Source organism: Podarcis filfolensis (genome assembly GCF_964270895.1).
Source record: "Podarcis filfolensis genome assembly, chromosome: 2".
NCBI classification, from domain to species: Eukaryota; Metazoa; Chordata; class Lepidosauria; order Squamata; family Lacertidae; genus Podarcis; species Podarcis filfolensis.
The window spans coordinates 30,163,754-30,178,134 of record NC_139605.1 but is presented as its reverse complement, the minus strand read 5'-3'; the positions used below and the strand labels follow the sequence as shown (position 1 = coordinate 30,178,134).

Here is a 14,381-nt window from a genome sequence, read left to right as displayed (position 1 = left end):
CATACATGCGTTCTGTCATCAAATAATGGCCACTATTCAGCTGGTGATGAAAGAGACAAAGATTAATTATTTGGCTTCTTAACGAAGAGCGCCCCAAATATAGGGAACGTTTTGGGATTTTAATATATCATATTCAGTAGATCCATTTTCTTTGTTGCTTCAGCTATAGAGGCACCCAGGGCTGTATCTGAGATGACAACTAGGCAATTAAGGAAAAATGTGTCCAGGCTATGCCCCTGTCAGACTGAATCATGACCCTCCTTTTGGCAGTCACACGCATGAATCCCTCCCGGGGGGTGGGGTGGGTTGGAGGAGTTGCTCTAGACAATAGCCAACTTGTCAGATGACATGATACGTACTTTTTTGTGCATGCATGTCATGTTAGTGATATTATGCTTCCATTGGAAGCAGAGCACGCCATGCCTGAGTAATAGGGTATTTTAATTAGCTCTTACTGGTCTGATTGTCTCATGAATCGTTAAAACCAAAAAACATGCATAGTGGGTGGTATGGCCTTTTCCTTTGTAACTTGTATATATTCATAAGGGATGGTATCTAACCAAGTCATACTCAAAGCGGAACCTTTGAAATCCAGAACTTGCCACAGGTTGGCCATCTGCGTTCTAAATCATGTCAAAGTGTGTATGTCTTGCCACTTAACATTGCCATTCTTAGCTTGCTCAAGAATCAAGACAGAAGGAAAATGTGCCTTTTGCTTTGAAGACAGGTAGGATACAAATGTTCAGAATAAATCAATAAATGTTACACATGCAGTTACTTTTAAGCAAAACATTGCCAATTTGCTTATAATTTTACCCCCAGGCAGAGATTTTTCATATCAAGGGTCCTTCAGATATTTTTAGCTGGAGATTGAACCCAGGATCTTCAACATTCAAAGCTATGATTCCTCCCCTAAGGAGGCTTGAATGTATATGGGGATCCCCCTCCCCAATTTAGGACAATTTAAGGGTCCCCTGGATATGGCTTGTACATATTTGCTGCAATTCTGCCTGTTGTTGGTTTGCTTGAATTCCCTTGAAGTCAGTGAGATTTAAGCAACCAGACTGAGATTGCGGCACTTAAGTTACAGGCCACTGATTGTCACTTCTTCCACAAATATGTGAGATTCAAGTTATACTGTTGCGCAATTCTGTCTCCGGTGGCCTTGATTTCTTCAGGAAAACTGGATCCCCTGAAAGTGAAAACATTCCAATGCTGACGTGATTAGCAATGAATGAAACTTTCCCCAAAACGGCTAGCTATATATACATTATTTACACAATGGGTGTGATTGGCTAATTCCAGGCTGCTCCTATAGGCCAATCAGGTTGCGGATTCACCTCCTCCAGAAGCCTAATTGGCTGCCCCTGCAGGCCAACCAGGTTGCTGATTCACTTCTACCTGGAGCTGGATTGGGTGGCTTCTGCAGACCAATCAGACTGCTGCATTCTATTGTTCTAGGATTCAGCTCAGTACATAACAGTCATTTAGACATTAAGAAACAATGAGATGTTCATGGACTATAGTTGTCCTCTAGAAAGTGCAGAATGAGATGTTCATGGACTATAGTTGTCCTCTAGAAAGTGCAGAATTAGTTGGTAGCACTTTTTTTAGTACAGTCTGCGCACATACACACAATTTAGTGATAGCATAGATTCATTATGAGTTGCATTATTTAGTAATTACATATAAAAAGAGTCAGGGAAATTTAACACATTGGCTAAATATATGTATGTAACTCCTAGTTTTCACACGTTTGTGTGCCACAGCAGTCTTCCTGCTACCAAAGGCAGCTTATAATTTCATTGTCTTAATGACAACAACAGTCACTTTGCAACTTTCCTTCATTTCCAAAAATGAACAAATGGGCACTTTGTGGTAAGCAAGGTAAAATTACTTTCTTCCCCCTTCCCCTAGTCTTGAGAAAGTGTTAGTTTACAAGGCAAAGGTGGAAAGAACTTTGCCTCGCATTTCAAAGAGGTATACTGCAACTTAATTCTGCTAATGACAATTAACACAGATGGCTAAAAAAAGTAATTATCTCTTTTCGTTTTCTGCCACCTGTCACAAGTGAACTGTTTTCTTTAATTGCTCCAAATTACTCTTAATCACACAAAACAGCTATTTAAATCGGAGTTGCATCTTGAAGCCCAGGAGGAAGATTTAACACCTGAGTTGCGAGACTTTAAGAAACCATCATGGCGGCATAAGCTGAAATCCTTGAGACCAATCCCGGTTACACCAAAGTTTAGCTTGAGCTGAGTAATTACAAAGTCAACCAGAAGGTTATCTCTATGTGCCAAGGATTTTATCTCTCTTCACTAAATTACAGCCACATCCTTAGGTGTGTGTGTAAGAGAGAATATGTGAGAATGTGAATGTGAACGAACGCATAAATGCTTACATGACTACCCTTGTGAGGCAATGTTTGAGCCCTGGCATATGCGATCTAAAATGGGTTTGTCACATCACCTGTGCAGTTTGCTGAACTAAAACAGTTTATTTTTTTTAAAAAAAGAATATGAACTCCTTTCACTGTGCCTTGGAATTCTAACATGGAACTCAGGGTGGGTCGATGAGTAGGGAGGGAGTATAGATTGGCTGCAGTAATGTGCAATTCTCCAAGCTAGCTTGTGCAGAGTTGAAAGTTACAGGGAATGTGAAATTCAGTATCCACCTCTTGCTACAAGCTTAGTACAGGGTCATCACTTAGAAGAAGTAGTAACAAATATAATTTATATAGTGCTTTAAATTGTTCAATGTGATGCCACATATATTATCTTGTTATCCCTACGGCAGCAGCACTTTAAGATAGGTCAGCAATATTATCCTCACGTTGTGGAAGCTGAAGGAGAATGACACAGACAACACCACCTTATGAGTGCATATCAGAGCCGAGATTCAAACCAGCTCCTTCCTGATTCGTAGCTCAGTCTGTTCACCACTGTGCTACACGAACTTTTGATATGTTGCCTAGGCATTTTACATTACCTTTCCCAAGTACAAACATAGTGCAATGTGGGGAAGAAGAAATACCACTGAAAATAACTGGAAATGTGAGCTACCCAAACCATCATAGAAATCCTATTGATCTAGAATCTAGGTGCTTCCATAACTCACGAATAAAAAACAAAAAACACACCAGCTGATCTTGCCTCAGTGCTGATGTAATGAAAGAGCACCATGGAATGTACTTTTTCTTTCCAGCTGATTTTCCATTGGCATTTGTTTTCCATTTATTCAATTCTTTAGTGAGACTATTGGGAAGCATTTTCCTGCCATGACCCAAAGTGACAGACTTTTCTCTCTGTAGGTTTAATCAGTGTGTCTTCTGACCCATAACGTATGCTCCCAGAAGACATTTGCAGTCAAAGTATTCAACATTTGTAGACTGACAGTTCATTATCTATTGTTAACCTAGTTGATAGATACATTATCTTTTTGATTTTTTCAAAACACACACAAAACTTAAATTATTAAGTATGCCTGTATATAATAGAATAAGTTTTGTGTCTAAATACTGTTAAATTTTCACACAAGCCTTAAGTACAAATGAACAATGAACAAGGCCTTTTCTGAGCTTATCCCCCACTGCCCCCCTAAAAACCACTTCAAAGTACACATTACACTTCCAGGCTGACTTCAGACATTGCTTATTAGGAAACACAAGGCTGCTTTTTCATTAACTCCAGTTATTCATTTTGGTGAAATATGTGTCTACCATTGTGACTATGGAAATATTTCGTGGTCACAACATTTCAGGTTTACAGTCTAGCACATGGGTGGCCAATGTGGTACCCTCCATGTGTTGTTGGACTACAGCTCCCATCTTCCTGACTATTAGTCAAGGTGACTGAAACTAATGGGAGTTGTAGTCCAATTATATCTCAATGGCACCATGTGGTTATTCCTAGTCTTATACAATGCAGAAGTAAACTTTTGAAAGAAATAGCAAGGGCCAGGTTGGGAACCTTAACTGGTAGCAGAGGATTGCGGGCATTGTGGAGAATAGAGTGATACAGGAGAATTTCAGGGAAGTGAATGTGTCAGAAAGAGGAGAGCTGTTTAAGTGGTTTGAGAAGCAAAATATGGTGTTCTTTTGTAAAAACAGGTTTTCTGCCCTATGTAATTTTTGTAACAATTTATATTACAAATCTTTGAAATTTCTCGACTGTACTATCTACTGCAGAGCACAATGCAATGTGGAGCTTTAAAGTGCAAGTGTGAAATGAGATTGACTTGCCTCATACACTGGGGGTGGATGTTAAGCTCTTGCTGCGACTGAAGAGAAGATGGGAAAATCCCATTGGACAGTGTATGATCACTGACTGAGCACGTGGATCACTGCCATTCTGTGAATGATACGTAATGACATAACAGGACCTGTATGCTACAAAAATGAAAGAGTAGGGAATTCATTTATGTATATATTCTTTCATATTTATGTAAATAATAGTATTGTGTCAGCAGTAACTTCAAAGGGCTTTTCCTTAAAAACAAAAACCCAAATCCAACATCTTACAAATGTTATCTGTTGATCTCAGTGACTATCAGATAAAAGAAAATTGTCTAGATCCCTGAAAAGGCCCAACAGTCTCAAATGTGAGGAGATAATTATATTATTGATCCTTAAAGATTATTGTTCTTGTGGGAATGACAATTTTGCAAAGACTGCCCTTGGATCGCAACTGATGAGGTAGAACAAATTCATCTCAACCTACTCATGACAGGGTTTTATTAAATTGCATATTCATCTCTTGTGTGAAATTAAAAGCAGGGGGATTGTGTTACAGAGAGTTACACACATCTTTTCCTAATTTAACATTGTAAGTCTTTGCACGATTAACAGTGTGGCAAGAAGAAAAATAATTGTGTGGGGTTTTTTCCATATGCAATCCCTCATAATAATTCAAAAATCAATATGCACCCTTTGAGAATTACGCCCCACTCCTTCTTCATCCGAACAGTAAATTATGCAATTCAGGGTGGCCTTCTCTCATTTCCCTATGAATGGGAGATTGAGGATACCTAGGGGTAAACCAGGCATTATGTGTGTGTTTTTTTAAAGAAAATGTTTAACTATAACCACTGGGACTAGAATCATTGCTTCCAATGCCCTAATGTGAATATCAATAAGACACCGGTCCGTGGAGCTCCTTGCTTGATTTGACAGTTTAAAGGATCACTTAGTTAATTAGTTGCCTCTGCATCCTTTAGCTGCTCCCTGCCTTCTGCCTCCTCTTCTCATTTTCCTTTTTTTGACATGCTAGATTACATCATTACTGGTGGTTTCACTTGTTAACCACAACAGAAACTGAGAATATTTTAAGCGTTAATTATCCATGGTTTCTCATAAGACTTGTCTTTCACTCGGGTTCAAAAGGAAAACACCAGCTCCCATGTTTCAAGAGTGTCCTAGCATGTAATGCTACCTAGCCTTCATCTGGATGGTTTTGAAGAGTGTGTTATTGAAAAGAAACATTGAAGACTTTGTGGACTGTACTAATGGCCTGTGACCTTTACTAAGAATCTGCTTTCTTTTTTCATTCTTGCACTTCAATACATTTCCTGATTATTTTCTTCTGTAATGTACACAAACAAGACTTCCTCTTGACAGATACATCTGTGATATGGTACATTTGCTGCACTGTACAATGTTCGTGCTACTGAAGCCCATCTTTGTAGGGTTTGTTGAAAAGCATTTGAGCTCATCACCATATGCCCTACAACAGCCAAATTGGTTTGTGGTTCAGTATCTTATACAGTGGTAACTCGGGTTACAGATGCTTCAGGTTACAGACGCTTCAGGTTACAGACTGCACTAACCCAGAAATAGTATCTTGGGTTAAGAACTTTGCTTCAGGATGAGAACAGAAATCGTGTGGCAGCGGGAGGCCCCATTAGCTAAAGTAGTACCTCAGGTTAAGAATGGGCCTCCAGAACGAATTAAGTTCTTAACCCGAGGTACCACTGTAAACTGACAGTGAGACTGCAGAAATCCCTCAACAGGGCATTTAGGCAAAAATGGTGATGGTGCTAGGATATAGAGAGGTAGATAGGATAATCTGAATTTGATGGTGTCACCTCATGAGACTTGGAGGGCCCAAGTAAGATGCTTGCCAGTCCATCTGGTTTGTTAAAAGGAGCTGAGGTACAGTAAACCAGTAGATATTTGTGGGAGAACCTTCATCCTTGTGCCTTGAACAACACTGTATTTATGGTTAACAGGTAGGTAGCCGTGTTGGTCTGCCGTAGTCGAAACAAAATAAAAAAATTCCTTTCAGTAGCACCTTAGAGACCAACTAAGTTTGTTATTGGTATGAGCTTTCATGTGCATGCACACTTCTTCAGATACTGTGTATTTATGCACAGTACAAAAGCCATCTGAAGACGAATCATTTGTAATCTAGTATCCTGTGACATTGGGTTTTGTTTGCAATCCCTAAAGGCAGTTCACCTTAAAGACGCTAAGGTCAAACACCAGAAGGATTTAGATACACTAAACAGATTGATAAACCCATTGTATCTCCACAATATTACTGTTTTACTTCAGCAAACTAGCAAATATTAGATGCTTCTGTGGGTATCATGGTAAATCACCACAATTTCCCTTGCCTCTGAGCTATAGCCCCATAACTGTGATCTCAGATTACCAGATGTGATCTAGTTCCTTTGATGAGATTGAACAATTAGTTTTTGATAACATGCCTATTGGTGTGAAAGACTGAAAATTATGTCAGTTGATTTCTACAACATTCATGTTGATTAAACAGCTGCGTTAAAATTTTGCTTTAAAAAAACAACAACATCCATTCACCACATCACTGTATGAAGCATTGTTTTAAATTAATATGCTACAGAGCTAGAGTGTTGGCTTTTGTGTGTGTTCAAACCTTGTTCAGGTTAGGTTTTTTTTTCTAATAAGGCTGTTTCCCATACTATTTGGTACCATTGGTCCATGCTTACTCCTGACAGGTCTCTCCACAAAAACAAAGTTCACTACAGCCAATCACAAACAAACAACCACACCCCTAAACCAAACATCTCTCACCACCAAAGGAATACAAGTGAATAGTAAGGAGAACCCGCACAAGCGATGCTGACACAAAACCCCACACATACACTAAGTAGAATAGAAGCATTGCCATCCCACCCCACCCCCACTCACCATGGCCCCCTCCACCTCTTTCCCCTTTTTCTTCCTAATGTAACACTAATGTCTCAACATAGGAAACTGATCTGTAGAAAATGTAACTTGGAAAAAAGAGACATTGCACATACTTTTGTAAACCAAGAAATCCTTAAAAAATAATGTTTTAAAAAATCCTTGTTCAGCTATCGTATAAAATTCACTGGGCTTGGAACTCTAAACCAGGGGTAGTCAACCCACTAATGCATCTTTCTTGATGGTAGAATTTCCTTACCGCCCACCAGTGCTTGATGGAAGGAGGATTCAGCTTGTGCCGTAGAACCCCCTACGACCCATCTAGAATCCTGAAACGCCCACTAGTGGGCAGTAGGGACCAGGTTGAGAACCCCTGCTCTAAACCTTCACAGAGTATTTGGGAGTCTGAATTGTTTTTCTATAGTTTATTTAACTGATCAGACAACCCCTTTACAAGGAGGCCGCAAATTAAATGCAGTCCTGGCTCTCACTAGACGTTCTCCATCTAATGCAGGGTTTTCCAGTTTTATTTTGTGCTGCTTCTGTCAGGAAAGGGCAGACCAAGTGGACTCTGTATGTGGGATGTGGAAGCTCCCAGACTTGACCTTTGATGGGGAGATAATATAACATTTCCCAGTTGCCCACTCGGGCAATACTGGAATCGAGCTCCTGCAATAGCCTTCAAATGATCCAGAGCGACATGCTGGAAATCTGTGTGGGTGTGCAGCTGTGCAATAAGCAACTGAGTTGGAGGGATGCCACCCCATAAAAGCGGGTGAGAGGTTTACCAAAGTATGGGCAGCATCTTTGTACCAGTGGGAGGACAAAGACAGCAAGGGGGGTGGGGGTGGGCCCAAGATGGCAAAGGCAGGAATCGGCCCAAATATAGCAGTTGCGATTCCCAAGTTGAAAGAAAACACTTGAGAATTCTCTCTGCGCAGCTGTGAATTTTGAAGCCGCTTCCCTAGGAAAGCCAGGAGAAGCTGCTATGGTTTTGTAGATTTTGCATGAAAGCCAGACAGGAAGGCAAGTTTCTTTGAAGGAAAGGCTACGTACTTGGCTTTTTTCAGGCCTTGAAAGGATGCACCTACAAGCTGCAGTCTCCGACAGAGAGCAAGCTCCTTTGCACCCAAGCCCAACTAGTGCTTAAAATTCACTTCCATTATAGTGCTTTGAGGTGGGGCAGGTGGAGAATCACCACTGTGGCTCCTCTGTCTCCCAGTCAGGCCTACAGTGGGGTGGGATTTTACTTGGGCATATACCTGTTCAGTTCACTGGCTCAAGAATCAGACTAAGGACTTCCAGTCAAACTTGCTCTCCCATATGATTTCAGGAAAACCTGGGAGGGGGAGGATCAAGCAGTTGCTCTGTGACCTTTGATTGGGTGGTCCCGGGTGACATTTGAGAAGCCTTACGATGAGAGCATCTATGCCCGCTTACTGCCAGGCAGCTGCTGGAAGTGAACGGATTCCTCTTGCCTCAGAAGCTAAGAGAGCCAAAGTATGTCTGCTTTATTTGTTTATTTATAAATTTCTTCCTTCACTTCAGGACCAAGCTATAGAGGAGGCTCTGTAGAGAGTGCTTTGATAATAAATAAGTTGTCATGATCGCACTGCCAAATATTTCTGTTCACTGTGGCCTAGCAACTCAAGGCCTAATTCTTTCCAATAGAGGGCAGTGGTGTCATTTTAGCCAGTAATGGGAGCTGACAGACTTATTCCACACACAACAGGAGTAGCTTGATTTTTGATTTTTTTAAAGGTAGTTTACTTCGTTCAACCTGGGAAATCACAGTATAACTGGCAGAGTTCATTTAAGCTAAATTGCACAAAGGCAGTTTGCTGGGTGTGGCCATATTACCAAATGCTGCTTTGTTCTCAACATTTGACGTTTGTAAACTAGTCCAAACCCATTGTGTTGCTACAAAATCGCACAAATAATTTCTAGTGTTCCTGTTCAAAATATCAAAGAAACAAAACTTTGATTAATAATTTCTATATCATTTTTAGAATGCAGAAGCCTTCAGTGGTATTTCGTCTTATTATTCATCATAAGAGCCCGATTAGCTCATTTATTTCTCACATATTGGGGAAACCAAGGCAAAGGCTTTCAAGAGCTTACCATTTAATTAACAGATGTGGAGGGATTTGAGCATGTACTGGAACAGCGAAAGCTGCCTCATACAGAATCGAGGTGATGGTCCATCTTGGTCTATTGACCAGCAGCAGCTTTGTGGGGTTTTAGACAGAAGCCTTTTCCAGCACTAACACATTGCATTTACTGTACTACTATTTGACCCCTATTAACTGGAGGTGGCACCTTGTACATGCAAAATATGTGCCCTTTGGCTAGCTACAGCCCTTCTCCATTCTGAAGACTGTATCTGTATTTTGTCACCAGTAATGCATTATCTTGCATGGCCATACAAGATTTTAACATGCAGTTCTGAGCTAGAATGATCACCACAAAATAATCTCTTTAAAAAAATTCCTCTTTGTAACGTGGTATTGTAAAAGTGGTCGTAAGACATGAAAACCTGGGGAGAAAGCTAGTTTTCTAATACTTTTCTAGATATGGCAACTCACAGCTGTGCAATGCTGGTAAGTGTTCTTAGATTCACCATGTGATAAGATCTTTCAATCTTCATACTGTATGTGTTGCATGATGGGAAGGAGTTACAGCCACAGTAGCTGCAAAAGGCATGAAAGCAGTGGATGAGCATAGAGGACAGCTAGTTCTGGCAGCAGATATGGAAGAGGGACAAAGCTATTTATTTTAATCACAGAATTTAGGGTGATTCACACTTTGTTTTGTTCGTTTTGCACACTTTACCATAGTGACAGGGTAAATAACCCACAGGAAAATCTGCCCTGCAAATTCATGGTAAAAAGATCTAATAGTGTTGGCTGGTCCTTGAACAACTAATATTAAAATGGCAGGAACAATGTGGCAAGTACAAAAGAACAAGGCAAAGGAAAGACCTGGAGGCAATGGCTGTTGGGACAAGGGAGGCACTTGGTAGGTGATTTGTGGCTAGGATATAAAATCACAGTCAACAGTGGAGGGCACCAAGGCCATGTCCTGGAACCGGATAAATGGGAATTAGAAATATATTAATAGAGTTTGTTCTTAAGAGACATTTTTCTTTTATTTTGGCACTGGCTCCAAGTATTCATAAGGTAAAAGCTCAGCCTGCACAAAACAACAAAGTCTGTAAGTCTCTAATTATTGAGAGCCAAAAACTTTTCATGGCCATAAGAGCTTTATGATATTGGGAAAGCCCTTATAAATAGCCCTATTGATAGTCGGATACATTCTCCGCATAGTCACTAAAAGGGCTGATTAAGCTGACCCAATTTTTGTACTTGGTTTTTTTCATATAAAATAAAATCTGAACACATACAGAAACAAACAATCCAGATTTCTTTTCTTCTGTAAAGTGCTAATGTTCCAAACAAATACCTCCCTTCCTTTCACCCTCTTTCCTACAATGGTCATCACCATCATCATCATAAACTCAGCTTACATAAATTTATTACAAAGGAACAGCTGCTCTCTCTCTCTCTTTCCTCTTGCCCTCCTTCCGTATGAGAAAAACGTTGAAAATGAAAGAAAGTTAATTAGGCTATTGGTACGTTAAGCAAAATATTATTTCATTGCACCCAGCCTATACAAAGACAGTTTGCTTAAACAGTTGCTGATAAGAACACACAACTCAACCCAGGTCAATTTGAGACATTAAAATGTGTCAAAATTCAGAATTGGACTTACACACAAAAAGAAAAGCATCCTCAATTTAGAAAAGGCTCTTTGCTTGATTGTCACACTGACTCCACTTCCCAGCCAAGTGGGCTGATCACACCACATGGATACCACAGGGGTTATTGAATATTTGTCAACAAGAACATGGGAAGCCAACCCTCTTGATTTATTCTTCCATTTGAGATTACAGAATATTTTAAAGATATGTGGTGATATTCTTGTGTAGCTGCGTATTAACAGGGACTGCTTCTGAATTGCATCAGGGACCTGTCCTGTTATTTTGTTTCATTTAACTCTTACTGATGAAATAAACTACTGATTTATTTCACTTGCAGCTGAAGAGCTGTTATCCCGATCTTCCTGATTCTTATATTAGCTTAGCAGATGTTCCAGTTCCTGGTGAACCAAAGAACACACTGTACACATTATACGTACCATGCTATGAGGTCGCAAATGCAGAATGTGGCCAGTGGACAGTCAGATTCCATTCACTCTCCATAAAGGACAATGGGATGTGCTGGGAGAAGCTTGGGAGACAGAACCTCCAGATGCAGGGAAATTTGAGACATGAAACTCAAACCTATCTCCCACTGAGTACAATGTGGTTAACTTCCAAGTAAGCAAGCATAAGATTGCAGCCTGGGAATGTGAAACTCCAAGCAACTTCAGGGAACATTCAGTCTTCCCAAAGTTGTCTCCTGAATCATTTGCCCCAGATATCCTCTGGTCTGTTCAGATTTTCTTTTCACTTCACCCTGTGTAAGGTTCTCCCATGTTCAAACCCTTAGAGAAATACTTTTTCATGTTAACATATGGGCTGACCAAGACAAGGCATTGCAAATCCTCCCAAAGCTTTCAAAAAACCAATGCAGACTGTTTTGGTAAGAAGGGCAAAGGCAACAGAAGTTGTCATTAAGGGTAGACATGTTACAGAAAGAACCTGCCACCATATTTCCTTTTGTTCTTCAGCAGAGTCCTTACACTGTTCTTGATCTTTCTTGTCCACTCCACAAACATCTGATGAGGAACCTGTCTCTGCTGAGTGAACATACACAGTGGTGTGGGTTGATGGCTGATTTATGCTTTCTTTGGCAATGTTTGTGCTTCACTTGAGAGGCTAGCATCACACTTTGATGATCAAAATAATGTTCCTTGGTTTGAGGCAATACAGTTACTGTACATCCATCCCACTGTGTCCAGTTGTGGGATAAGAAAAGAATTACTTCCAGAAAAGAATAACAGGCTTCATCTGTTCACAGGACACTTTTTTTGACTCTCAGACTGCACACATACTGTCAATGGGTGAGTTTAGCCAACAATCAGTGGATACTACTGTGAACAAGTGCCTCCTAAGGCTCAGTCCACTATTACCCATTGAGGCACAGTGGCTAAGAATGTTGTAATAGAGTTGGATAGAACTCAGTTCTGATCTCCAATCAGCTACAAAGCTAGTCACTGCCTCCAAGCCTAACCTCCTTCACAGGGGACTCCTCCAGATAGCCTCTTTCTTGGGCATTCATTCTGATTTGCTTGTAGGGAGGTTATATGTCTTCCCACCCATCAGTGGTTATCCCACACTTTATTGTGTATTTCCCATCACTTTCCTAACTGCAAGAAGCCAGGTGGTGGTGGTTTTTTTTAAAGTGAATTTCTTGCACCAGAGTGATTTATATTTTATAAAGGGGGGGGGGGACCCTGTTGCCTCCTATAATGTATTCCCAACTAGAAACAGTGTTTGTGCGATTTCTGAACACAGAGAGACACCTGACCTTTCATATGCGTGTTACAATGGATGAAGCCAAAACTTGCAAATCATCACTAGGTAATGATTTCATTTGGTGAATGGGGAATAATTTCACTTAGAATTTACCAGCTGAAGGAAGTAAATATACAGAGGGCTTTTTAAATACACATCATAAAGCAACTATAGCAGTCACATTACCATGGAGTGCACATGCTATATGGTCTTTAGAGGACCTTGAAGTGTGCTCAGCTGATTATATAGCTCCTGTTTAGCATATGCATAAGCACAGAATCATCACATAAATACTATTAATGGGTGCTGTGATAATGTGCAACCATTCTGATGTCAGGTGGAATTTATAAAGAATTATATTATCGTGAGGTTTGCTGGCAATATTGTACTTTAATGAAAATAAGTTGCAGAATTTGTCCCATTCCTAGTTGCATCAGCTCCTTGAGCTGTTCCATTCTTCATTTTTCTTCCTTTCTTCTTTTTTGCTAAATGCATGCTTGTTCTCTACAGACTTCCATTTAGTTGTGACCACGTTCTCTTAAATATTTTAAGGAGTGTTTTATTTAACTTTGCTGAACTGTTTAATGTTGCTTGTAATAGTTCTGTATCAGCAGCAGATTCGTTTTGGTTATGACTTACATTTAAAATGTATTTGTAAACTGCTTAAATATGCTAAGAATTATCCTTAGGGACCACAGTAAAATGCAGTCATGTTTATTTGTAATTGCTACAAAATGGTTTACAGAATTGTTAGTGTCTTTTATTATGCCCTGCTACTGGAGTGCTTGCTTGTTAATTAGAGAAATTTCAGCTGTCATAGACAGCAATTATAGCTTCTGTATCACTGTCTGTTATGAATAGTCAATGAGAGCTGATTAATATGCATGAGCAGCAGTATATAGTGTGTGCATTGGACTAAAGCAGTAGAGGGAGTGTTGTGTACTGTGAGTGGAGGAGGGAGAGCATTAAGGAAGAAGGCAGAGTTGCTTGCCAGTGATCAGAGCATCACCAACGTAAATCGTTTCAGTTTCATCTGACTCTCTTAGTGTGCCAAAGGGATATCTACATGCATGCTTGCTAACAACAACTTCCCGGGCTCTTGCGGTGAATAAGAAAGACAGTTTTCTTAAACATGGGATGCAGCTTGTGCTCTCTGCAGAAGCAAGAGGAACAGTACAAATTGCTGTATGAAGTTTGCCAGGTAAAGCCATTTGCTTTGAATTCTAAGGACGTATATATGTTACTTTAGCCGCATGACAATTGCTGTTATTTTTATTGTCGGAGCAAGAAGAAGGAATAGGCAAGGAATGTTATTCCATTGTAGCAAGTAAGCTATTACCTTATTTGACATGGGCTTTGGGATTTATTTATTTTTTATGGTGATGTGCCTTATGACACAAGTGCAGAGGTTTAAATATTCGTTGAAATGCACCATATATGTAATAAACAGGCATCTATAGCTACAAGACAGTAGACCCTGAGACCCTGTCCCCAGCATGAGTTAAGGAAAACATCTCAGCCAGGGTCAGATCTTGGTCATGCTCTCTTTGAACAAGTTTGGAAAGACACAAGTGATGATTGATGTGGCGGAGGGGTTGGTCTCTGTTTACCAATAGTTCTATGGTGCTTCTTTCTGGAGGACAAATGCACTAACTTATTCACCACAGACAGTGAGCCACTACCTCTACCAATACTTTG

At 40.2% G+C, this 14,381-nt stretch overlaps 1 protein-coding gene across 3 annotated transcripts in view; it reads left to right on the top strand.

The window, feature by feature from the left end:
* Nucleotides 1-14,381, top strand: part of PDZRN3 (PDZ domain containing ring finger 3) — a 185,212-nt gene that overhangs the window by 121,246 nt on the left and 49,585 nt on the right. Inside the window, exon 1 of one of the 3 annotated variants that reach the window (XM_083600552.1) lies at nt 13,609-13,884. The exons of the other annotated variants lie outside the window; for them this stretch is intronic. Within the exon in view, the coding sequence (XP_083456678.1) occupies nt 13,816-13,884 (69 nt within the window). The 5' untranslated portion in view covers nt 13,609-13,815. Of the gene's footprint in view, nt 1-13,608; nt 13,885-14,381 lie in introns of those variants that run through there. 3 annotated transcript variants of the gene reach the window in all.